At 48.3% G+C, this 25,580-nt stretch overlaps 1 protein-coding gene across 3 annotated transcripts in view; it reads left to right on the forward strand.

The window, feature by feature from the left end:
* Nucleotides 1–21,421, forward strand: part of PASK (PAS domain containing serine/threonine kinase) — a 719,075-nt gene extending 697,654 nt beyond the window's left edge. For all 3 annotated transcript variants that reach the window (XM_030215835.1, XM_030215838.1, XM_030215836.1), the window contains one exon: nucleotides 20,923–21,421. In XM_030215835.1, coding sequence (XP_030071695.1) covers nucleotides 20,923–21,095 — 173 coding nt within the window. In that variant the 3' untranslated portion in view covers nucleotides 21,096–21,421. The remainder of the gene's footprint in view (nucleotides 1–20,922) is intronic.
* The last annotated feature ends 4,159 nt before the right edge of the window (nucleotides 21,422–25,580 follow it).

Genomic DNA, 25,580 nt, shown 5'->3' on the forward strand with positions numbered 1-25,580 from the left:
GGTTAAATGGGCAGTATTCACAATGGAGAAGGGTAGTTAGTGGGGTTCCTCAGGGGTCTGTGCTAGGACTGCTGCTTTTTAATATATTTATAAATGATTTAGAGATGGGAGTAACTAGCGAGGTAATTAAATTTGCTGATGACACAAAGTTATTCAAAGTCGTTAAATCATGACAGGATTGTGAAAATTACAAGAGGACCTTACGAGACTGGGAGACTGGGCGGCTAAATGGCAGATGACGTTTAATGTGAGCAAGTGCAAGGTGATGCATGTGGGAAAAAAGAACCCGAATTATAGCTACGTCATGCAAGGTTCCACGTTAGGAGTTATGCACCAAGAAAGGGATCTGGGTGTCGTCGATAACACGCTGAAACCTTCTGCTCAGTGTGCTGCTGCGGCTAGGAACGCGAATAAAATGTTGGGTATTATTAGGAAAGGTATGGAAAACAGGTGTGAGGATGTTATAATGCCGTTGTATCGCTCCATGGTGCGACCGCACCTTGAGTATTGTGTTCAATTCTGGTCGCCGCATCTCAAGAAAGATATAGTAGAATTGGAAAAGGTGCAGCGAAGGGCGACTAAAATGATAGCGGGGATGGGACGACTTCCCTATGAAGAAAGACTAAGGAGGCTAGGGCTATTCAGCTTGGAGAAGAGACAGCTGAGGGGAGACATGATAGAGGTATATAAAATAATGAGTGGAGTGGAACAGGTGGATGTGAAGCGTCTGTTCACACTTTCCAAAAATACTAGGAATAGGGGGCATGCGATGAAACTACAGTGTAGTAAATTTAAAACAAATCGGAGAAACGTTTTCTTCACCCAACTTGTAATTAAACTCTGGAATTCATTGCCGGAAAATGTGGTGAAGGCGGTTAGCTTAGCAGAGTTTAAAAAGGGGTTGGACGGTTTCCTAAAGGACAAGTCCATAAACCGCTACTAAACGGACTTGGAAAAATCCAAAATCCCAGGAATAACATGTATAGAATGTTTGTACGTTTGGGAAGCTTGCCAGGTGCCCTTGGCCTGGATTGGCCGCTGTCGTGGACAAGATGCTGGGCTCGATGGACCCTTGGTCTTTTCCCAGTATGGCATTACTTATGTACTTATGTACCTCCTCAGGTAGACGTTTTTATGGGGGAAGGAGGGCTGTTCCCTACTCTTCTGGTAAACGTAGGTACAATCCTCCCTCTCGCCAGCCTGCGGCCCAGGCTAAGCCCCAGCACGCTCGCTCTCGTCAGCAGCGTGCGCCTCAGCAAGGCCCTGCGGCTCCCCAGCAAAAGCAGGGGACGAGCTTTTGACTGGCTCCAGCAGAGCATAGCCGACATCAACGTATCCGTGCCGGCCAATCTACCGGTCGGGGGGAGGTTGAAAGTTTTTCACCAAAGGTTGCCTCTTTTAACCTCCGACCGTTGGGTTCTGCAAATTATCCGGCAAGGATACACCCTCAATTTGGCCTCGAAGACTCCAAATTGCCCACCGGGAGCTCAGTCTTACAGCTTCCAGCACAAGCAGGTACTTGCAGAGGAACTCTCCGCCCTTCTCAGCGCCAATGTGGTCGAGCCCGTGCCATCCGGGCAAGAAGGGCTGGGATTCTATTCCAGGTACTTCCTTGTGGAAAAGAAAACAGGGGGGATGCATCCCATCCTAGACCTAACAGCCCTGAACAAATATCTGGTCAAGGAAAAGTTCAGGATGCTTTCCCTGGGCACCCTTCTTCCCATGATTCAGGAAAACGATTGGCTATGCTCTCTGGACTTGAAGGACACCTACACATACATCCCGATATTGCCAGCTCACAGGCAGTATCTGCGATTTCAGCTGGGCTCACATCACTTTCAGTACTGTGTGCTACCCTTTGGGCTCACCTCTGCGCCCAGGGTGTTCACGAAGTGCCTAGCTGTAGTAGCAGCAGCTCTTCGCAGGCTGGGAGTGCACGTGTTCCCTTATCTCAACGATTGGCTGGTGAAGAACACATCCGAGGCAGGAGCTCTACAGTCCATGCAGATGACTATTCAACTCCTGGAGCTACTGGGGTTTGTGATAAATTATCCAAAGTCCCATCTTCTCCCAGTACAGAGACTCAAATTCATAGGAGCTCTGCTGGATTCTCGGACGGCTCGTGCCTATCTTCCGGAGACAAGGGCCAACAATCTGTTGTCCCTCATCTCCCGGGTACAAGCGTCCCAACAGATCACAGCACGGCAGATGTTGAGATTGCTTGGCCACATGGCCTCCACAGTTCATGTGACTCCCATGGCTCATCTTCACATGCGATCTGCTCAATGGACCCTAGCTTCCCAGTGGTTTCAGGCTGCTGGGGATCTAGAGGACGTGATCCACCTGTCCACGAGTTTTCTCAAATCCCTGTATTGGTGGACGATTTGGTCCAATTTGACTCTGGGACGCCCTTTCCAAATTCCTCAGCCACAAAAAGTGCTGACTACGGATGCGTCTCTCCTGGGGTGGGGAGCTCATGTTGATGGGCTTCACACCCAGGGAAGCTGGTCCCTCCAGGAACGCGATCTACAGATCAATCTCCTGGAGTTACGAGCGGTCTGGAACGCTCTGAAGGCTTTCAGAGATCGGCTGTCCCACCAAATTATCCAAATTCAGACAGACAACCAGGTTGCCATGTATTACATCAACAAGCAGGGGGGCACCGGATCTCGCCCCCTGTGTCAGGAAGCCGTCAGCATGTGGCTGTGGGCTCGCCATTACGGCATGTTGCTCCAAGCCATATATCTGGCAGGCGTAAACAACAGTCTGGCCGACAGGTTGAGCAGGATTATGCAACCTCACGAGTGGTCGCTCAACTCCAGAGTAGTGCGCCAGATCTTCCAGATGTGGGGCACCCCCTTGGTAGATCTCTTTGCTTCTCGAGCCAACCACAAGGTCCCTCAGTTCTGTTCCAGACTTCAGGCCCACGGCAGACTGGCATCGGATGCCTTCCTCCTGGATTGGGGGAACGGCCTGCTGTATGCTTATCCTCCCATACCTCTGGTGGGGAAGACTTTGTTGAAACTCAAGCAAGACCGAGGCACCATGATTCTGATTGCTCCTTTTTGGCCGCGTCAGATCTGGTTCCCTCTCCTTCTGGAGTTGTCCTCCGCAGAACCGTGGAGATTGGAGTGTTTTCCGACCCTCATCACACAGAACGAAGGGGTGCTTCTGCATCCCAACCTCCAGTCTCTGGCTCTCACGGCCTGGATGTTGAGAGCGTAGACTGCCTCTTTGGGTCTGTCGGAGGGTGTCTCCCGTGTCTTGCTTCCTTCCAGAAAAGATTCCACTAAGAGGAGTTACTTCTTTTTATGGAGGAGGTTTGCCGTCTGGTGTGACAGCAAGGCCTTAGATCCTCGCTCCTGTCCTACACAGACCCTGCTTGAATACCTTCTGCACTTGTCTGAGTCTGGTCTCAAGACCAACTCTGTAAGGGTTCACCTTAGCGCAATCAGTGCATACCATTACCGTGTGGAACGTAAGCCGATCTCAGGACAGCCTTTAGTTGTTCGCTTCATGAGAGGTTTGCTTCTGTCAAAGCCCCCCGTCAAACCTCCTACAGTGTCATGGGATCTCAATGTCGTTCTCACCCAGCTGATGAAACCTCCTTTTGAGCCACTGAACTCCTGCTATCTGAAGTACTTGACCTGGAAGGTCATTTTCTTGGTGGCAGTTACTTCAGCTCGTAGAGTCAGTGAGCTTCAGGCCCTGGTAGCCCAGGCCCCTTACACCAGATTTCATCATAATAGAGTAGTCCTCCGCACTCACCCTAAGTTCTTGCCGAAGGTAGTGTCGGAGTTCCATCTGAACCAGTCAATTGTCTTGCCAACATTCTTTCCCCGTCCTCATTCCTGCCCTGCTGAACGTCAGCTGCACCCATTGGACTGCAAAAGAGCATTGGCCTTCTATCTGGAGCGGACACAGCCCAACAGACAGTCCGCCCAATTGTTTGTTTCTTTTGATCCCAACAGGAGGGGAGTGGCTGTGGGGAAACGCACCATTTCAAATTGGCTAGCAGATTGCATTTCCTTCACTTACGCCCAGGCTGGGCTGGCTTTTGAGGGTCATGTCACGGCTCACAGTGTTAGAGCCATGGCAGCGTCAGTGGCCCACTTGAAGTCAGCCACTATTGAAGAGATCTGCAAAGCTGCGATGTGGTCATCTGTCCACACATTCACATCTTATTACTGCCTGCAGCAGGATACCCGACGCGACAGTCAGTTCGGGCAGTCAGTGCTTCAGAATCTGTTCGGGGTTTAGAATCCAACTCCACCCCCCTAGGCCCATGTTTATTCTGTTCCAGGCTACACTCTCAGTTAGTTGGATAAGTTGTTAGGTCAATCTCAGTTATGTCCTCGCCGTTGCGAGGCCCAATTGACAATGTTTGTTGTTTTGAGTGAGCCTGGGGGCTAGGGATACCCCATCAGTGAGAACAAGCAGCCTGCTTGTCCTCGGAGAAAGCGAATGCTACATACCTGTAGAAGGTATTCTCCGAGGACAGCAGGCTGATTGTTCTCACAAACCCGCCCGCCTCCCCTTTGGAGTTGTGTCTTCCCTTGTCTTTGTCTTGCTATATACGGGACTGACGAACACGAGCCAGTTCGGACGGGAAGACGGCCGCGCATGCGCGATGCGCATCGGCGCGCGAGGACTAGCAAAGGCCTTTGCTAGTGAAGTTTCCGGTTGGAGGGGGCTGCCGTGGACGTCACCCATCAGTGAGAACAATCAGCCTGCTGTCCTCGGAGAATACCTTCTACAGGTATGTAGCATTCGCTTTATCAGGTATGATACATAATTTTACCTTTTCTCATTTGCTTTGGTCCCACTGTCTCTCTTCTGCTTTTCTCTGTTCTGCCTTTACAGTGTCTCTTGCCCTTCTGACATTTCTTCTGTCTCCAAGTGCACCATCCTTCTTTCCTCTGCACCACTATTTGTCCTGTCCAGCATCTCCCTTCTGTATCCCTTGGCCCTATCCTACCCCCAAGTTCAGCATCTGCCCTTTCTGTTGCCCAATCCGCCCCCTTTTTCATCACAAGCCTACCTGGTCTCCTTATCTCCCCCTTTTCTAGCATCTGTCGTCCTGGTGTCCCTCCATTTTTCTAACATTGCCCTGTGTCCCCATCTTCCCCCTTTTTCCATCGTTACCATCTTACCCCTTTTCTAGCATTACCTCTTTGTCCCCATTTCACCATTTTTCCCATATCCATATTCCCCCTTCCAGTGGTGCCCCTCTGTGTCCCTATCTCCGCCTCCCCTTTCCAGTAGTGCCCCTCTGTGTCCCTATCTCCTCCCCCTTTCCAGTAGTGCCTTCTCTGTGTTCCTATCTCCTCCCCTTTCCAGTAGTGCCCTTCTGTATCCCTATTTCCCCCTCCCCTTTCCAGTAGTGCCCCTATCTCCTCCCCCTTTCCAGTAGTGCCTTCTTTGTCCCTATCTCCTCCCCCTTTCTAGTAGTGCCCTCTCTGTGTCCCTATCTCCTTCCTCCCCTTTCTAGTAGTGTCCCTATCCCCCTCCTTTTCAGTAGATCCCCTACCCCCCCCCCCTTTTCAATAGTGCCCCTGTGTCCCCATTTCTTCTTTTTCCAGCACTCCCTCTTTGCGTTCCAATATCCCTGCCCTCTCCCTGTCCAGTATTGACTCTGTGTCCTTCTCCCTCCATGTCCAGCATTTACTATATTCTTCTCTTTCCCCATGTTAACCTTCTTCCTTGTCTCTTTCAGCGCTCCCCATCCTCCTTAGGGCCACATCCCTTGCCTGCACCCACGGTCCATCCTCTGGTAGCTCCAAGGAAGTTTAGTAGATAGGAGACCAAGTGATGTTAAAATGTTGAACCCAGTTAGGCCAGTCTCAGTTTCCCCTTCCCCGCACAGCTGTCATCGCCATACTCTCAAAACAAAGCAAGCAAACCTATGAGTTGCTGCATCCACATTGTCACTCTTTATTGTTGGTAGCATTTGTATTTAATCTCATATTTTCAAACATGCCGATTTGTGCAGTATACGGATGTACACAGAAGTATAATAACAGAAAAACTTTTCATAGGAAGAGTACTAATCCTATATAATAATTCTCACCTCCAACGTTCAGACCTGCCTGGGACCGTGGCTCCCTCGGAGTTGGTCAGGACTGCTCCGTAGATCAGACTGACGTCACTGGCCGCATTATGACGTGACCCTAGCAGACCAACTCCGAGGGAGCCACGGTCCCAGGCAAGAAAGCACATTGGAGGTGAGAATTAAGGAGCTCCGTCAATGATAATGGCGCCGCAAACACCCCCTCCCCCCCTTCTGTCATTTCAGGACCCCCCTCCCACTCCACCCCTCTCTGGCCCTTCGTAAGAGCTGGCTGCTTAAAAGTATTTACCTCCTGCACGCAGGGACGCCGCTTCCGTCTGCCTTTTCTTTCGCTTCTGTTTCAGCTGTTCCCACAGGAACAGCTGAAACACAAGGGAAAGAAAAAGCTGTTGGAAGTGGCTTCCCTGCGTGCAGAAGACAGCTCTTTCGAAAGGGAGGGCCAGACAGGTGGGGAGTGGGAGGGGGGTCCTGAAACGAAAGGGGGTCAAGGATGACACGGGGGGGGGGGGGGTCCTGAAACAACACGGGGGGGAGGGGATTACTGGAAATCCGCTGGAATGGGAGGGGTGGGTCCTGGAACTGGAAGGGAAGGGGGTCCTGGATCAGGGGGTAGCAGGGGGGGGGAAGGGGGGTCCTGGAACTTGGGGGAAGGGGGGTCCTGGAACTCGAAGAGGGGGGAGAGGCGGGAAGGGAAGAGGGGGGATGGGAAGAAGTGGGATGGGGTTCTGGAACTCGGACAGGGGTGGAAGGGGAAGGGGGGAAGAAGAGGTGGAGGGGGGTTCTGCAAACTCTCGGTCTCATACATTCTCGGTCTCACAAAGAGTCTGTATCGCACACATACTCTCACACTCGCTGTCTCTCATACACACTTTCTCTCACACACACTGTATCTGTGTGAAACACTCTCTCTCACACACACTGTATCTGTGTGAAACACTCTCTCACACACTGTCTCTCACATACGCACTCGCACACACTGTCATTCTCACACGCACACTCTCTCTCACAAACACACTCGCACCCAGTCTTACTCTCTCTCTGTCACACACACATACTCGCCCAGTCACTCTCTCTCTCTCTCACACAGTCACTGTCACACATACACTCTAAAACATACACACTCCGAGGAAAACCTTGCTAGCGCCCCTTTCATTTGTGTTAGAAACGGGCCTTTTTTACTAGTTTGTTATAAATCGTAATCAGTGTGTAATTTGGAGGGGAGGTTATAGGAACACTCTAGCATATGTTATATTCGTGCAGAGATTTTTTTTCTCCTGGTGAAGGCCACTAAAACAGACATGAGAATCAGGTGCTCAACATTCAGTTTTTCTATCTGTTTATTACATTTATACCCCACATTGAACATGAATTAGGTTGAAACATGGAAGCATTTTAAATCTTCTTATTATAAAAATGCACTTGATATTTTTATTACTATTATTTAAAAGGCAGGTATTGAATAATGAGGACAGAGCTACCTTCATGCAGAAGTCCAATCAGTCTAAATGTGCCAACATTGTTCAGTTCAGCACACTATTAGCCGCCAAGTTCATACAAAGTTAATTATGTTTAGTGTAAAATAAATTTGTTGGCTCAGTCTGCCTGCTATGTGAATATTCCATCATGGTTTCATTATTGCTACCACGTATTACATATGGGCATTTGCTTTAAACTTTGATTGTTATAATTTGTTTATCTAGACCTTACATACACATGGTTTGCTTTTTAAACCCAAAGGTGAATCCTAAGGGTGGTTGAACAACTAGGTATAAACTGTGTTGTTTCTGACTTTACTTGTTTTAGACTGCTTTGGGTCCTGCTGATCTGTACATCTGCTGTCTAGAACTTTGGAAGATGGAAATAAAAATTAAATTTTGGATGTAGTCTGTAGAAGTTGTTGTTTACTTTTGCAATGTGATGGATTCTTGTTCTGGTGTGTGCATGTGTTACTCTTTGAATAATTGTCTATACTTACCGCTAAGATTTCTGAACATGTGGTATCAATAAAGGACAAACTTATAAACGCCCAGTTGGGTATATATGCTAATCTCAACTTTGTTAAATGTTTCAGACATATCCATCTATTTATTCCCATGATATAACTGAATTCTGTTATAATGTCTCACTGTATTTTCAAACATAAGCCACACTGAATCCGACTTTGCTTGGGATACAGTCCAGCTCATTTTCGAAAGAGAAGGGCGCCCATCTTTCGACACAAATTGGGAGATGGGCACCCTTCTCTCAGGGGCGCCAGAATCGGCATAATCGAAACCCGATTTTGGGCGTCCCTAACAGCTTTCCGTCGCCGGGACAGCCAAAGTTCCCGGGGGGGGGGGGGGGGGGTCGGAAGGGCAGCGAAGGCGGGACAGGAGTGTGCCGGGGTGTGGTTAAGAGATGGCCGGCTTTGGCCAATAATGAAAAAAAAATGGGCGTCCTGGCGAGAATATGGTCCGCTCTTTTTGGTCCCTTTTCTTTAGGTCCAAGATCCAAAAAAGTGCCTGAGCTGCCCAGATGACTACCAGAGGGAATCGGGAATGACCTCCCCTGCCTCCCCTAGTGGTCACTAACCCCCTCCCACCCTAAAAAAAAAAAAAAAAACACTTTAAAAACTTTTTTTGCCAGCCTCAAATGTCATACTCAGGTCTATTGCAGCAGTATACAGGTCCCTGGAGCAGTTTTAGTGGGTGCAATGCACTTCAGGCAGGCGGACCCAGGCCCATCCCCCCCTACCTGTTACACTTGTGGTGGAAAATGGGAGCCCTTCAAAACCCACCTGAAACCCACTGTACCCACATGTAGGTGCCCCCTTTCACCCCTTAGGGCTATGGTAGTGGTGTATAGTTGTGGGGAGTGGGTTTTGAGGGGGCTCAGCACCCAAGGTAAGGGAGCTATGCACCTGGGACCAATTTGCCAAGTCCACTGTAGTGCCCCCTAGGGTGCCCAGTTGGTGCCCTGGCATGTGAGGGGGACCAGTGCACTATGAATCCTGGCCCCTCCCACAACCAAATGCCTTGGATTGGTTAGTTTTTGAAATGGGCGCCATCGGTTTCCATTATGGGGGAAAACTAAGGGTGCCCATCTCTAAATCCGGCGATCTCAGCATTTAGGTCGAGATTTGGGCACCCCCAACCGTATTTTCGAAATGAAAGATGGGCGCCCATCTCGTTTGAAAATACGGTTGGCCCTGCCCCTTCACCGCACCATCCTCGGAGATGGGCGCCCTTAGCGATGGGCGTCCCCGTTCGAAAATGCCCCTCTATGTGATATAAATGTAAAAAAAAAAAATCTTTACCCTCCACCTTTTAAGACACTGCCTATCCTGCTGGATAGTGATGGCACAAGGAAAGAAAGTTTGGTCCAGTGAAGACTAACTCAAAATAACCTGTTCCTTAGCTGGGCCCCCTAGTATTACCATATTAAAAATGCAACCATATCATGCCTCTGTGGCTATGTTCCATTATTGTTAATTAACTGGATTTCTTGAAAGGATTGTATACATATAGGATGCATTAGGGACACAAACATACACTTATTTATTCAATATCATAATTCCTTGTGTACAGCCACAAAACCTTTTAGGGTGGATAGTGTTCCTTTTATTATCGACCACATAGAGATAAGAGTTTTCAGCTTTGGCACAGTATAAGTCATCATAAGAACAAAATAAAAGAAACCCAATGGACTGCATTAGGGGCTTATAGCCCATTTATGTTTAAACATAAGAGATCTGCATGAAACAAAATATTTAATTTTATTTTGACTTATAAAACCACTTGCCCCTGAAACATGTTCAAAACACAATCCATTTGTGTATCTAAAAGGTAAACTTCTATAAAACAGATGAAGATTTGATTGCATGTGCCCCAATGAAAGGAGTTTAATACTACTACTAATCATCATTTCTAAAGCGCTACTAGAGGTACGCAGCGCTGTGCACTTGAACATGAAGAGACAGTCCCTGCTTGACAGAGCTTACAATCTAATTAGGACAGACAAACAGGACAAACAAGAGATAAGGGAATATTAAAGTTAGGATGATAAAATAAGGGTTGTGAATAAGGGTTAGGAGTTAAAAGCAGCATCAAAAAGGTGGGCTTTTAGCTTAGATTTGAAGATGGCCAGAGATGGAGCTTGACGTATTGGCTCAGGAAGTCTATTCCAGGCATATGGTGCAGCAAGATAAAATGAATGGAGTCTGGAGTGTTAGCAGTGGAGGAGAAGGGTGCAGATAAGAGGGATTTACCCAGTGAACAGAGTTCCCGGGGAGGAATGTAGGGAGAGATGAGAGTGGAGAGGTACTGAGGAGCTGCAGAGTGAATGCACTTATAGGTCAATAAGAGGAGTTTGAACTGTATGCGGAACGGATAGGAAGCCAGTGAAGTGACTTGAGGAGAGGGCTCATATGAGCATAACAACACTGGCAGAATATAAGTCGTGCAGCAGAATTTTGAACAGATTGAAGAGGAGAGAGATGGCTAAGTGGGAGACCTGTGAGAAGCACCTGTGAGAGGTGATAAGAGTGTGGATGAAGGTTCTGGTGGTGTGCTCAGAAAGGAAAGGGCGAATTTTGGTGATAGAGAAAGAAACGACAGGTTTTAGCAGTCTGCTGAATATGTGCAGAGAAGGAGAGGGAGGAGTCGAAGATGACCCCAAGGTTACGAGCTGATGAGACAGGAAGGATGAGAGTGTTATCCACAGAAATAGAGAATGGGGAGGAGGAGAGGTTGGTTAGGGGGAAAGATAAGAAGCTCAGTCTTGGTCATGTTTAGTTTCAGATGGCGCTGAGACATCCAGGCAGCAATGTCAGACAGGCAGGATGATACTTTGGCCTGGATTTCGGCTGAGATTTCTGGTGTGGAGAGGTAGATCTGGGAGTCATCAGCGTAAAGATGATACTGAAAACCATGGGATGAGGTCAGAGTACCAAGGGAAGAAGTATAGATGGAGAAAAGAAGAGGTCCCCCAGGACAGATCCCTGAGGTACACCAACTGACAGTGGTATAGAAGTAGAGGAGGGTCCACTAGAGTATACACTAAAGGTACGATGGGAGAGATAAGAAGATAACCAGGCAAGAACAGAGCCCTGAAATCCAAGTGAGGACAGCGTATCAAGGAGTAGGCTGTGATCAACAATGTCAAAAGCAGCAGATAGATCGAGAAGGATGAGGATAGAATAGAGCCATTTGGATCTGGCCAGAAACAGATCATTGGAGACTTTAGCAAGCGCTGTTTCAGTTGAATGAAGGAGGCAAAAGCCAGGTTGAAGTGGATCAAGAATAGCTTGAGATGAAAGAAAGTCAAGGCAACGGCGGTGAACAGCACGTTCAAGTATCTTGGATAAGAAAGGGAGGAGGGAGATGGGGCGATAGTTGGAAGGACAGGTAGGGTCCAATGAAGGTTTTTTAAGGAGTGGTGGTACTACGGCATGTTTGAAGGCATCAGGAACAGTTGCAGTGGACAGTGAAAGATTGAGGATATGACAGATAAAAGGGATGACAGTAGGAGAGATAGTGTTAAGTAGATGGGTGGGAATAGGATCAGAGGAACAGGTAGTTAGTTTCGAGGAGGAAATAAGATGTGTAGTTTCCTCTTCAGTGATTTCAGAAAAAGAACTAAAAGGAGGCAGGGGTTGGAGGGTTGAGAGAATGGACTAAGGGAAGGAGAGGTGGAGGTGACCTGGTTGAGAATTTAATTTTAATCTTGTGAACCTTATCATGAAAGTACTTAGCCAGAGTCTGGGGGGGGGGGGAAAGTGAAGGGGGGGTTGGAGTTGAAGGCACTTTGAGGAGAGAGTTCAGTGTGGCAAAGAGACATTGAGGGTTTGAGGCAAGAGAATTTGTCAACTGGATGTAATAGTCCTGTTTGGCAAGTAAAAGAGCAGACTGGAAGGAGGTCAGCAAGAATTTGAAATGTATGAAGTCAGCATGGGCACGGGATTTCAGCCAAAGGCGTTCGGCAGAGCGGGCACAGGAACGTAGGTAAGTGGATTCTAGAGGTCAGCCAAGGCTGGGGTTTGGTACGTTTTACAGAACGGGGAATGGGAGGAGCGAGAGTATCCAGAGCAGAGGAGAGAATAGTATTATAGGAAGAGACAGCCTCATTAACAGACTTGGATAACATAGTGGTAGAGAAGAGATTTGAAACACTGGAGGACAGAGTAGAAGGGTCAATAGCCTGAAGATTCCTAAATGTATTGGTTAAGATTGGATGGGACTGGGGAGGAGGGTGTTTAAGTGTGAAAGTTATCAGATGATGGTCAAAGAGGGGAAGAGTTGAGACACAGAAACTGGAGAGTGAGCAGTTTGAGAAGAGGATAAGATCAAGACAGCGGCCATTCTGGTGAGTGGGGGCAGTGGAGCACAGTTGAAGATTGAAAGAGGATGTTAAAGCAAGAAACTGAGAAGCATAAGAGTCAGAGGGATCATTAGCATGAATGTTAAAATCCCCAAGAATGAGGGAAGGAGATGAAGGTTCAAGAAAGAAGGAAAACCAGGCATCAAAGTCAGTGAGAAAGGAAGAAAGGGACTTCGAGGACAAGCAGGCTGCTTGTTCTCACACTTGGGTCGACATCCACGGCAGCCCCAGCGTATGCACGGCCGTCCTGCCTGTCGCGTGAATGCTTCCGCTCAGTTCCTTTTTTCCTGCGGTAGAGAGCGGCTGCGTTTGTGGTCTCTCTCTCCAGCCCTTAGAACGAGCCTTCGCCGATTTTCGAAGTTTTACTTCGTTTTTTATTTCTTTTACCCTTTTCCCTTTATTAAAGAAAAAAATAATAATTTCCTTTACCTCTTAGTTTTTGGCCTGGTCAAGTTTCTGGTCGCCCTCGTTGCAGCCTTCTTAAGCCGCGCGTACGCGTTTTCTCCTTTTTGTGTGTTTCCTTGAGCCACAATCGTGGATTTTGATTTCACCGCCACTATTTTTCGTCCGTGTAATCGAGGACTCCCAGCGGCTTCAAGAAGTGTTCTCGGTGCAGCCGGTCGATCTCGGGTACCGATCCCCATGCGTGGTGTCTTCTGTGCCTTGGGCCCGACCATCGCCCAGACGCATGTAAGTTTTGTCTTAGCCTGAAAAAGCAGACACAAGCGTCAAGAAAAGCTCTTCGAGACCGACTTTTTGGAGCTTTGACCGGTTCCTCGGCGTCAACGTTGACATCGGTACCGAGGTCGGCGTCGTCAATATCTGCACCGGGGAAGGCATCGACTTCAGGAGTGCAGGTAATGGCTATCCGGAGACCACCACACGCTGGGAGCAGTGAGGTGTCGAGTGGGTCTCCACCTGTCTCGAAGCCTCCTGCTGTACAGACCCCACGAGACCGACCAGATTCGGACCCGACCCCGAGGAGGTGTGTGGATTCCACGTCCTCGTTGGTACCGAGGACTCTGCATGACGTGCATCGAGCAAAGGCGAAGAAGCATAGTCATCGGTCTCCTTCCAAGCACGGTACCGAGAGCTCCACGGCATCGAAGGATTCGGCACCCGTGAAGCGCCGACGCCAGGAGGAACGCTCACCCTCCATTCAAGAGGTGTCGGTGCATCAGTCTTTGGGCAGCCCAGTACCGCCTCCTCGACCTGCACAGATTCTGATGCCGATTCCTGTACCGCCCCCGCAGCCTTGCTCGACTGCGACTCTAGACTAGCGCATCCGAGCCCTTCTTCCAGGTCTTCTGGAGGGGTTGCTGCGTCAGTCTGCTCCAGTGCCGGGGGTGCTTGCGCTCTCCGTACCATCGGTGGAAGCGGCAGCTGGCTGTATACCTGTGGTTAGGTCCCCGATTCCGGTGCCGCCTGCCACCCAGGTCGATTCCCCGTCGACATCGATGGAGGGAGCTTCATCGCGACCGGCACGGGAGTCGAGCTCTTGACATCGCCATCGAGGACATGGTTCGTCGGCATCGAGAAGGGCCCGGTTTAGGACTGCTGTTAAGGAACTCCTATCCGACACCAATGAGGATGCCTCATGGGATGAAGGGGAGGATCCCAGGTATTTCTGTTCTGAGGAGTCTTGTGGTCTTCCTTCTGATCCTACTCCTTCACCAGAAAGAAAGCTTTCTCCCCCGGATAGTCTTTCTTTCTCTTCATTTGTCCGGGATATGTCTGTGGCCATTCCCTGCCCAGTGGTATCTGGGGATGAGCCCAGGACTGAGATGCTCAAGGTTCTGGACTATCCTTTGCCACCTAAGGAGTCATCCACGGTTCCTTTCCATAATGTGCTCAAGGAGACACTTATGCGGAACTGGAGGAAACCATTAAGTAATCGCACCATTCCCAAGAAAGCCGAGTCCCAATATCGGATTCACGGAGAACCTGAGTTGATGAAGTCACAGTTACCTCACGACTCTATGGTTGTGGATTCCGCTCTCAAGAGAGCCAGCAGTTCTAGAGACTTTGCCTCGGCGCCCCTGGGACGACAATCTAGAACCCTGGACTTTTTTGGGAGGAAGGCGTATCAGGCGTCTATGCTCGCGGCCAAAATTCAATCCTACCAGCTCTACACGAGCATTCACTTGAGGAAAATGGTGAAGCAACTGGCGGACTTGGTTAATAAGCTCCCTCCGGAGCAGGCCAAGCCTTTTCAAGATGTGGTCAGGCAGCAGAAGGCGTGTCGTAAATTTCTGTCCAGGGGTGCTTATGAATCTTTTGATGTTGCATCCAGAATCGCTGCCCAAGGTATAGTGATGCGCAGACTGTCATGGCTGCGTGCCTCTGACCTGGACAATCGAGTCCAGCAGCGGATTGCGGATGTCCCTTGCCGGGGGGATAACATTTTTGGTAAGAAGGTCGAGCAAGTGGTTGATCAGATCACGCAGCGGGAAACCGCTATGGTAAATCACTCCCGCCAGGCGCCTTCTGCTTCTACCTCATCTGGTAGACGATTTTTCCGGGGAAGGAAGAATGCTCCCTACACCTATAGCAAGCGTAGGTACAATCCTCCTTCTCGACAGCCTTCTCAGGCTGATCCCCAGCGCGCTCATTCTCATTAACAGCGTACGCCAAGGCAGGCCCCTGTAGCTCCCCAGCAAAAGCAAGGGACGGGCTTTTGACTAGCTCCCGCTGAGCATAGCCGCTGTTGAAGTGTCCGTGCCGGACGACTTACTGGTCGGAGGTAGGTTAAAATTTTTTCACCAAAGGTGGCCTCTCATAACCTCCAATCAGTGGGTTCTTCAAATATTCCGGTTAAGATACTCCCTCAATTTGATATCCAGGACTCCAAATTGCCCACCGGGAGCTCAGTCTTTCAGCTTCCAGCACAGGCAGGTACTTGCAGAGGAACTCTCCGCCGTTCTCAAGGCCAATGCGGTAGAGCCCGTTCCACCAGGGCAAGAAGGGCTGGGATTCTATTCCAGGTACTTCCTTGTGCAAAAGAAAATAGGGGGGATGCGTCCCATCCTAGACCTAAGGGCCCTGAACAAATTCCTAGTCCGAGAAAAGTTCAGGATGGTTTCCCTGGGCACCCTTCTCCCCATGATTCCGGAAAATGATTGGCTATGCTTTCCGGACTTAGAGGATGCTTATACATACATCCCGATACTTCCAGCTCACAGGAAGTATCTTCGATTCTGTCTGGGAGCACAGCACTTCCAGTATTGTGTGTTGCCCTTTGGTCTGGCATCTGCGCCCAGGGTCTTCACAAAATGCCTGGCAGTAGTTGCAGCGTCGCTACGCAGACTGGGAGTACATGTGTTCCCTTTATTTATTTATTGCATTTGTATCCCACATTTTCCCACCTATTTGCAGGCTCAATGTGGCTTACAGAGTTTGTTATGACATAGTCATTACATAATATCAGATATACATAGTATTGAATAGAGATTAAGTAAGGGAAGAGAGTAGGAAGGTATTAGGCAGGATAGTATGGAAGGTGGACTGATCTCGACAATTGGCTGGTGAAGAACATCTTAGAGGCAGGGGCTCTACAGTCCATGCAGATGACTATTCAACTGCTACAGCTACTCGGGTTTGTTATAAATTACCCCAAGTCCCATCTTTTCCCTGTTCAGCAACTGGAATTTATAGGAGCTGTGCTGAACTCACAGACGGCTCGCGCCTATCTTCCCGAGGCGAGAGCAGACAGTCTTCTGTCTCTAGTTTTCATGGCCAGAGCATCTCAGCGGATCACAGCTCGGCAGATGTTGAGACTTCTAGGCCCTATGGCCTCCACAGTTCATGTGACTCCCATGGCGCGTCTTCACATGAGATCAGCTCAATGGACCCTAGCTTCCCAGTGTTATCAAGCTGCGGGGGATCTAGAGGATGCAATCCAGCTGTCCACCGATTTTCACAGTTCCCTTCAGTGGTGGATAATTCGACCCAATTTGGTCTTGGGACGTCCCTTTCAAGTTCCTCAGCCACAAAAAGTGCTGACAACGGATGCATCCTTCCTGGGGTGGGGAGCTAATATCGATGGGCTTCACACTCAGGGAGTTTGGTCCCTCCAGGAAAAAGGTCTTCAGATCAATCTCCTGGAGTTGCGAGCGGTCTGGAAAGCTCTAAAGGCGTTCAGAGATCGGTTGTCCAATCAAATCATCCTAATTCAAACAGACAATCAGGTTGCGATGTACTACATCAACAAGTAGGGGGGCACCGGATCTCGCCCCCTGTGTCGGGAAGCCTTCCAGATGTGGCTTTGGCTCGCAGTCACAGCATGTTTTTTTTTTAATTACATTTGTACCCCGCGCTTTCCCACTTATGGCAGGCGTAAACAATAGTCTGGCTGACAGGTTGAGCAGGATAATGCAACCTCACGAGTGGTCACTCAACGTGGGCATTGTACGCAAGATCTTCCAAGAGTGGGGCACCCCCTCGGTGGATCTTTTTGCCACTCAGCTCAATTACAAGGTCCCCTCAGTTCTGTTCCAGACTTCAAGCCCATGACAGACTAGCTTTGGATGCCTTTCTCCTTCATTGGGGGATAGGCCTTCTGTATGCATATCCTCCCATACCTCTGGTGGGGAAGACTTTGCTGAAACTCAAGCAAGACCGCGGAACCATGATTCTGATTGCTCCCTTCTGGCCGTGTCAGATTTGGTTCCCTCATCTTCTGGAGTTGTCCTCCAAAGAACTGTGGAGACTGGAGTGTTTTCCAATCCTCATTACTCAGAACGAGGGAGCGCTTCTGCATCCCAACCTGCAGTCTCTGGCTCTCAGGCCTGGATGTTGAGAGCGTAGAATTCGTTTCCTTGGGTCTTTCTGAGGGTGTCTCCCGGGTTTTGCTTGCTTCCAGGAAAGATTCCACGAAGCGGTGTTATTTTTTCAAAGTTTGCCATCTGGTGTGATAGCAAGGCCCTAGATCCTCGCTCTTGTCCTACACAGACCCTGCTTAAATATCTTCTACACTTGTCAGAGTCTGGTCTCAAGACCAACTCCGTAAGGGTTCATCTTAGTGCAATTAGTGCTTTTTTGATTGTTGTGTAGAAGGTAAGCCTATCTCTGGACAGCCTTTAGTTGTTTGCTTCATGAGAGGTTTGCTTTTGTCAAAGCCCCCTGTCAAACCTCCACCAGTGTCATGGGATCTCAACGTCATTCTCTCCCAGCTGATGAAGCCTCCTTTTGAGCCACTGAATTCCTGCCATCTGAAGTATTTGACCTGGAAGGTCATTTTCTTGGTGGCTGTTACTTCACCTCGTAGAGTCAGTGAGCTTCAAGACTTGGTAATGCATTCTCCTTATCTCAAGTTTCATCACAACAGAATAGTCCTCCGCATACACCCTAAGTTCTTGCTGAAGGTGGTGTCGGAGTTCCATCTGAACCAGTCAATTGTCTTGCCAACATTTTTTCTGCGTCCTCATAACCGCCCTGCTGAACTTCAGTTACACACCTTGGACTGTAAGAGAGCATTGGCCTTTTACATGGAGCGGACAAGCCCCTTCAGACAGTCTGCCCAAATGTTTGTTTCTTTTGATCCCAACAGAAGGGGAGTCTCTGTCGGGAAACGCACCATTTCCAATTGGCTAGCAGATTGCATTTTCTTCACTTATGGCCAAGCTTGGCTGACTCTTGAGGGTCATGTCACGGCTCATAGTGTTAGAGCCATGGCGGCGTCGGTGGCTCACCTGAAGTCAGCCACTATAGAAGAGATTTGCAAGGCTGCGACGTGGTCATCGATCCACACATTCACATCTCACTACTGCCTTCAGCAGGGTACCCAACGCGACAGTCGGTTTGGGCAGTTAGTGCTGCGGAATCTGTTTGGGGTTTTGAATCCAACTCCACCCCCCTAGGCCCATTTTTAATTTGTTCCAGGCTGCACTCTCAGTTAGATGTTCTGGTTTTTAGGTCAATCCTTGTTATGTCCTCGCCATTGCGAGGCCCAAATGAGCTTTCCTTTGTTGTTTTGAGTGAGCCTGGGTGCTAGGGATACCCCAAGTGTGAGAACAAGCAGCCTGCTCGTCCTTGAAGAAAGCGAAGATACATACCTGTAGCAGGTGTTCTCCGAGGACAGCAGGCTGATTGTTCTCACAAACCCGCCCCCTCACCTTTGGAGTTATTGTTCTTGTTGTTTCTTGCTTTTAGATATAACTGAGCGAGACGAGCGGGAAGACGCATGCGCGATGCGTGCGTCCCGTGCGCCAGAAGGCTCTGGCAAAACTTTGTTGATTTTTGCTTTGAAAAATTGCCGTTCCTGGTGCCGCCGTGGATGTCGACCCAAGTGTGATAACAATCAGCCTACTGCCCTCAGAGAACACCTGCTACTGGTATGTACCTTCGCTTTTTCAGGGGGCCGATAAATGACTGCTACTCGGAGAGGCAGAGGAGCGAATAGATGGATGGAGTGGACTTCGAAGGAAGAAAAACAGTGACACTGAGGTGGAAGAAGAGGTTGAAATCTACAAGAGGGTGAAAGTAGTAGCCCGACACCACATCCGCGGCCAACCGGGCTAGGAGTACGGGAAAAAAGATAACCTCCATGGCATAGGGCCGCGACTGAAGCAGAGTCTTCAGGGAAAAGCCAAGTTTCAGTTAGGGCAAGCAGATGGAGAGTACGAGAGATAAAGAGGTCATGGATGTAGGAAAGTTTGTTACAGACAGAGCGGGCATTCCACAGAGCGCAAGAGAAAGGCAGGGAAGAAGGGGGGAGGAGAGGGACAGAAATTAGATTGGAGATAACACGGTGTAACCTGCACAAATAGGATGAGAGCTGATGTGGAGGACCAGGATTGGGATTAATGTCCCCAGCGGACAGCAGGAGAAGGAGCAAGAGAGTACGGAGAACAGTAGGAGAGGTATGACGGCAGCGACAAAGGCGAGATGTACTTAGAAAGGAGATGGATGAATGGAAGGAAAGAAATGTTTAAGGTTGAGAGCTGAGAAAAAGGAAGAGGAAAAAAGAGATGGTGATGAATACAGAGGGTGGACAATGTGTTCCTGCAGTGTACAGTGGTTTCAGATGGAGAAACAAATTAGGAAGGGACAGTACCAAGAAGAAAAAGTGTGCTGGAGCTATAAGTAGTAACTGGGAGAAAAATTAAAATGTAAAGGAAAAAAAAATGCCAGGAACACGGCATCTAGAGCGGAGGCCCTGAGTGGATCGGAGTGGACTTGGGAGTCACCCCGGAGAAGGCTGTAAAGGATATGCAGATGAGCTGCAAGTCCTCCACAGCACCTGAAAGGCAGCCGGTGGTAGAGCTGGGCACCTCTCAGCTGAGGAAAGGCTTACCAGGGGTTAGGTCGAAGCCAGAATTCCTCCCCCTGAGGGTCGCCTGATCCTCCGTAAGGGCTCACCTCAGTGCAATTAGTGCTTATCATCAACGTATAGAGGGTAAGTCCATCTCTGAACAGCCTCTAGTTGTTCGCTTCATGAGAGGTTTGCTGTTGACAAAGCCCCCTGTCAAACCTCTACCAGTGTCATGGAACCTGACGAAAGTTCCATTTGAACTACTTGATTCCTGTTATCTAGTGGCGATCCTTGGTTGGCTGCCACCAAGGGCGGATCACCGCTGCACACCCCCCGAACCGAGTGCAGGGGCGTCTGTCGTCTCTCCCCCCCCCCCCCCCGGGTGCATCTAGTCCCTCCCTCCAACTTCAAGGTAGTTTCGGAGGGAGTGCCGGTATGGGTGTGGAGGGTGGGAGGGCCTGGAGAGGTCCACTGGACTTCCAGGCCTTGTGTTTGGGGGGGTGAGCTCTTGTGTTGTTTGACAAGTCCGGGCTTTTTTTTTTTTTTGACAGCCCAGACCTGTCAAACAACTTCTGCGGGAGGATTTGCCGTGGACACATCCCCAGGCAGAATCCTCCTGCAGACGTATCTCTATGATCAGAGCTAATGGCATGCCTAAATTTGCATGATATTAGCTCTGTTCATAGATGTTTTAATGCCCCACGCTGTTCCAGCGCTAATATTAGAGTGCTGTTTGGAACAGCGCAGGGTTTCTGATCATTCGGGGACCAGTAGTCTGGGTTCTATTGTTCTTTTTGAGAACTGGTCCCAAGACATGTAAACTAAGCCTAAAAGAGTAGTAGACAACATGTTCTATCTATCTATACTGACATCACCAGGGATCAGATCAGGGGGGGGGGGGGGGGGGGGGGTCAGCACTGCTTGCATTATCTCCCAGAGGTCTCCTTGAGTAGGCCCTGGATTCTTAGACTGATTCTCAGGTTAGGCTCTGAACTGCACAAGGTAATGCTGACAACAGCCTCCTCCCCCCCCCCCCCCCCCCAAAAAAAAAAAAAAAAAATTTGTGGGCTGTAGGCATGTGCCTAGTTTGACTTCGTCTCACCCATCCTGCCTCTTATTTGCTTTTGGAGTTCTCAGGTTCCACGTCTTCTTCCCTCTCTTGAATCTGGGATTTGTATATTTTCTGTAAGAGATTAGGTGTAGTTCTGCTGATAACTACCTAGGTTTCTGTTCTGTTCTCTAGAAAATGGACATTTCTTGAAGCATTCCTCTGAGTACGAATATGGGCATGGTGATGACCGCAAGTTTCCATCGCTCAACAGAGAGAGGAGTTTCAGTGAAGCACATGTCAAACTGGAAGGGACCACCACTGCCATGGACCAAGAACTACTTGGCTACCTTCTGAGTCAGGACTAATGTTGGACCTGGAAATGAAGGACTATAGAAGCCATTAGACAAAGCATTGGCAGGATCAGGGCTCCAAATATTTTAGAACTGTAGATAGCATCTCCTTTCCCCTGGGCCCTCAGTTGAAGGTACACATTCCCTGCTCCCCTTAGATCCTAAAAAGCCATCATCTCAGGTACAACACTAGAGAGGCCTTCCTGCATTTCCTTAGACCAAATATGGCAGCCTTTTGTGATGCATGGGACTATGCTGAATGGAGCCAGATGATGGCCTTCTTCACACATCTACTTCTGTCCCTTCTCCAGCCCAGACCTGTCAACTTCTGCAGGAGGACTGTGCCTTGTGCGCATGCCCAGACACAATCCTCCTGCAGAAGTAACTGTGATCAGAGAAGTACCCCTATGATCAGAGCTAATAGCGCACATAAATTTGCATGCTATTATCTCTCTGATCATAGGGGCGTTAAAGCCCAACGCTGTTCCAGCACTATTTTTAGAGCACTGTTTGGAAGCACGGGGTTTTCGATCATCTGCCCAATAGTGCTATGGTTGGGACAGCTGTGAACAATGCCTCCTTTGTATTTTCTAGCTCTGGCTAGAGTAGATTGCAGCATTAGGAAATAAACCCAGATCATCTGCATGGCAGTGTTCATCATTGCCACTGAGCTGCCTCCCTGCCAGAGCTTTTCATCTTGTTGTGGCAGGGCACCCCGCCATTCTGCCAGCTTTTGAGAGTTCTTTGGGGATAGTAAAGATGTTTTATATCAGCTTTGAAGAGGACACTTAGAAGCGTATTTTCAAAGCACTTAGACTTACAAAGTTTTATAGGTTACGCTGGAACTTTGTAAGTCTAAGTGCTTTGAAAATGAGCCTTTAATTAGTCTCATCTGTGTTCTCTCCCTTCCTCTTACCACCCATTTTATTAGATTTATCTGCTTTTTGTTTGCAATGGAACAAAATAAACTGTGTTATTTCATTTCTGTTCCGCTATACTTATGTATTGAATCATGCAATAGTTGACAGTGTTGCCTAGCAGTTTAGTTTTGTTTAACCTGTTTCCTATACTGCTTTTCCTTCAACACAGCAAGGTGGTTTATAGCATGAAATAAAACACAATGGACTACCATACACCTAACAAAATACAGTGTAATAATAATGGTAAGACAAAATCATTAAAACATCCCTTCGCACAAATAAAAACTTACCCACAGAACTCTCCAAATATATAATAAACATAAATCATAGTAAAAGTTAGTACCATTATCAATAAAAACCACGGCTATAAACCTTGGGGATAAGTTGGTTTGAACCTTGCCACCTCCATTTACATACTTTAAGGCACATTTTACGTAAAACATTGAGCTCTGAATTCAGGCGTCCAGACTGGGACATGCTAAGTTCTGGCAGTATTTTACAAAAGGCTCTGCCAAGCATAGAATCTTTTATAAAATACTTACAAGGACCTTCAGATTTAATTGTATTTGCCAGCACACACAGCAGGAGCAGCCATTTTATATACAGTGGTGGAAATAAGTATTTGATCCCTTGCTGATTTTGTAAGTTTGCCCACTGACAAAGACATGAGCAGCCCATAATTGAAGGGTAGGTTATTGGTAACAGTGAGAGATAGCACATCACAAATTAAATCCGGAAAATCACATTGTGGAAAGTATATGAATTTATTTGCATTCTGCAGAGGGACCTAATACTTGGTGGCAAAACCCTTGTTGGCAAGCACAGCGGTCAGACGTCTTCTGTAGTTGATGATGAGGTTTGCACACATGTCAGGAGGAATTTTGGTCCACTCCTCTTTGCAGATCATCTCTAAATCATTAAGAGTTCTGGGCTGTCGCTTGGCAACTCGCAGCTTCAGCTCCCTCCATAAGTTTTCAATGGGATTAAGGTCTGGTGACTGGCTAGGCCACTCCATGACCCTAATGTGCTTCTTCCTGAGCCACTCCTTTGTTGCCTTGGCTGTATGTTTTGGGTCATTGTCGTGCTGGAAGACCCAGCCACGACCCATTTTTAAGGCCCTGGCGGAGGGAAGGAGGTTGTCACTCAGAATTGTACGGTACATGGCCCCATCCATTCTCCCATTGATGCGGTGAAGTAGTCCTGTGCCCTTAGCAGAGAAACACCCCCAAAACATAACATTTCCACCTCCATGCTTGACAGTGGGGACGGTGTTCTTTGGGTCATAGGCAGCATTTCTCTTCCTCCAAACACGGCGAGTTGAGTTCATGCCAAAGAGCTCAATTTTTGTCTCATCTGACCACAGCACCTTCTCCCAATCACTCTCGGCATCATCCAGGTGTTCACTGGCAAACTTCAGACGGGCCGTCACATGTGCCTTCCGGAGCAGGGGGACCTTGCGGGCACTGCAGGATTGCAATCCGTTATGTCGTAATGTGTTACCAATGGTTTTCGTGGTGACAGTGGTCCCAGCTGCCTTGAGATCATTGACAAGTTCCCCCCTTGTAGTTGTAGGCTGATTTCTAACCTTCCTCATGATCAAGGATACCCCACGAGGTGAGATTTTGCGTGGAGCCCCAGATCTTTGTCGATTGACAGTCATTTTGTACTTCTTCCATTTTCTTACTATGGCACCAACAGTTGTCTCCTTCTCGCCCAGCGTCTTACTGATGGTTTTGTAGCCCATTCCAGCCTTGTGCAGGTGTATGATCTTGTCCCTGACATCCTTAGACAGCTCCTTGCTCTTGGCCATTTTGTAGAGGTTAGAGTCTGACTGATTCACTGAGTCTGTGGACAGGTGTCTTTCATACAGGTGACCATTGCCGACAGCTGTCTGTCATGCAGGTAACGAGTTGATTTGGAGCATCTACCTGGTCTGTAGGGGCCAGATCTCTTACTGGTTGGTGGGGGATCAAATACTTATTTCCCTCTGCAGAATGCAAATAAATTCATATACTTTCCACAATGTGATTTTCCGGATTTAATTTGTGATGTGCTATCTCTCACTGTTACCAATAACCTACCCTTCAATTATGGGCTGCTCATGTCTTTGTCAGTGGGCAAACTTACAAAATCAGCAAGGGATCAAATACTTATTTCCACCACTGTATATACATGTGGAAAAAATAAGCAAAATAAAACTTAACAGTTTTCATGTGGAAGTGCTGATTTCACAACTTCTACGTGGAAGTGGCCACAGTTTTTATTTTTCTTCATTTTGTGGGTGCAAATAAAAATCAGGGGATTAAGAATAATTAGGGGACTTCCGGTTGGGCTATGGAGGAGTAAGGAGGTGGAGTGTTGCTGCTCCGGAGCGCCCGAGTAGCCCGCAGATGAGCACAGTAATTAATCTTTCCAAACAATATAAAATCTCCCCGGAGAGCGCTGATCAACGTTGAGTCAACAAGCTGAGTAGTTTCAGCGTGAATGGCTATAAAGTTGGCGAGAAAAGAGACTCGGGAGAAAGGAAGGCCAGCAGAGGCCAAGATGGCAAAGAAAAGGTTTGCCGCCGACGCCGAGTTCACAGTGGGCCTCAGAGAAAATTTCAGAGGTACAAGCAGCAGTGGAACAAACAATGGACTCTAAAATTCAGAAGATTCTCGATAAATTTAGATGGAATGGAGGAACGATATGTGGCAATAGTAGCTGATGTGCAAACGATACAGCAGCAAATAGGGTGGGTGGAGGAGGAGATGAATCAAATATCGGATGAGCAGCCGAAGCTTTTAAAACGGCTATTGTAATTATAGGAGAAAATTGAAGACATGGAAAATCTTTCCCGCAGGAACAATTTACGGCTAGTAGGTCTTCCGGAGTCTCTTTTGGAGAAGGACTTGCAAAAACGTTTTGGAGGATTGGATGCCGGAGACCACAGTCTTACCAGAAATAGCGGGGGACCTTAAAGTAGAAAGGGCCCATCGGCTGGGTCAGCGTCCCACGGGAGGAGATCGCCCTAGAGTTACTATACCGAGAATGCTTAATTATGCTCATAAGATGAGGATCCTACAGGCACTGCGAGGGGGCAAAAAAAGTATCAGAACCAGCGTGTGCTGTGTTTTCAAGATTATTCCAAAAAAGTGTCAGCGGCTCACAGAGCCTTTGTGCCCATATGTTCTAGGCTATTCGAGAAGTAATGTTGATTTAGTCTTCTGTACCTAGCGAGGTTGTGTGTATTGGACAAAGGACAGGTACTTTTCTTTGATCGAGTGGAGGAGGCAAGAAGCTATGTGGACAAGTTGGAAGAGAAAAATTCGGAAGAAGCATGAACTGTGGAGAAGCGGGGGTTTAAGGGTCAAGATTGTTAACGTCGTCATTAGATTGCAAGCAATGTTGGCAACCAGTACTATCGAATGTCTAGTGCACAAGGAGTGCTTATAAAATAGCCACTGCCAGGAGGATACCAAGGACGTCGCGGTTACAGCAGTTTAGCATTTATGTCTTTGAAGGTATGTATAGAGTTCCATTAAATGGTGGAGAGCTAAGACCAGCTAACGAGAGATCATGCTGGAGTTGATTGTCAGCT

Source organism: Microcaecilia unicolor, chromosome 10 (assembly GCF_901765095.1).
Source record: "Microcaecilia unicolor chromosome 10, aMicUni1.1, whole genome shotgun sequence".
NCBI classification, from domain to species: Eukaryota; Metazoa; Chordata; class Amphibia; order Gymnophiona; family Siphonopidae; genus Microcaecilia; species Microcaecilia unicolor.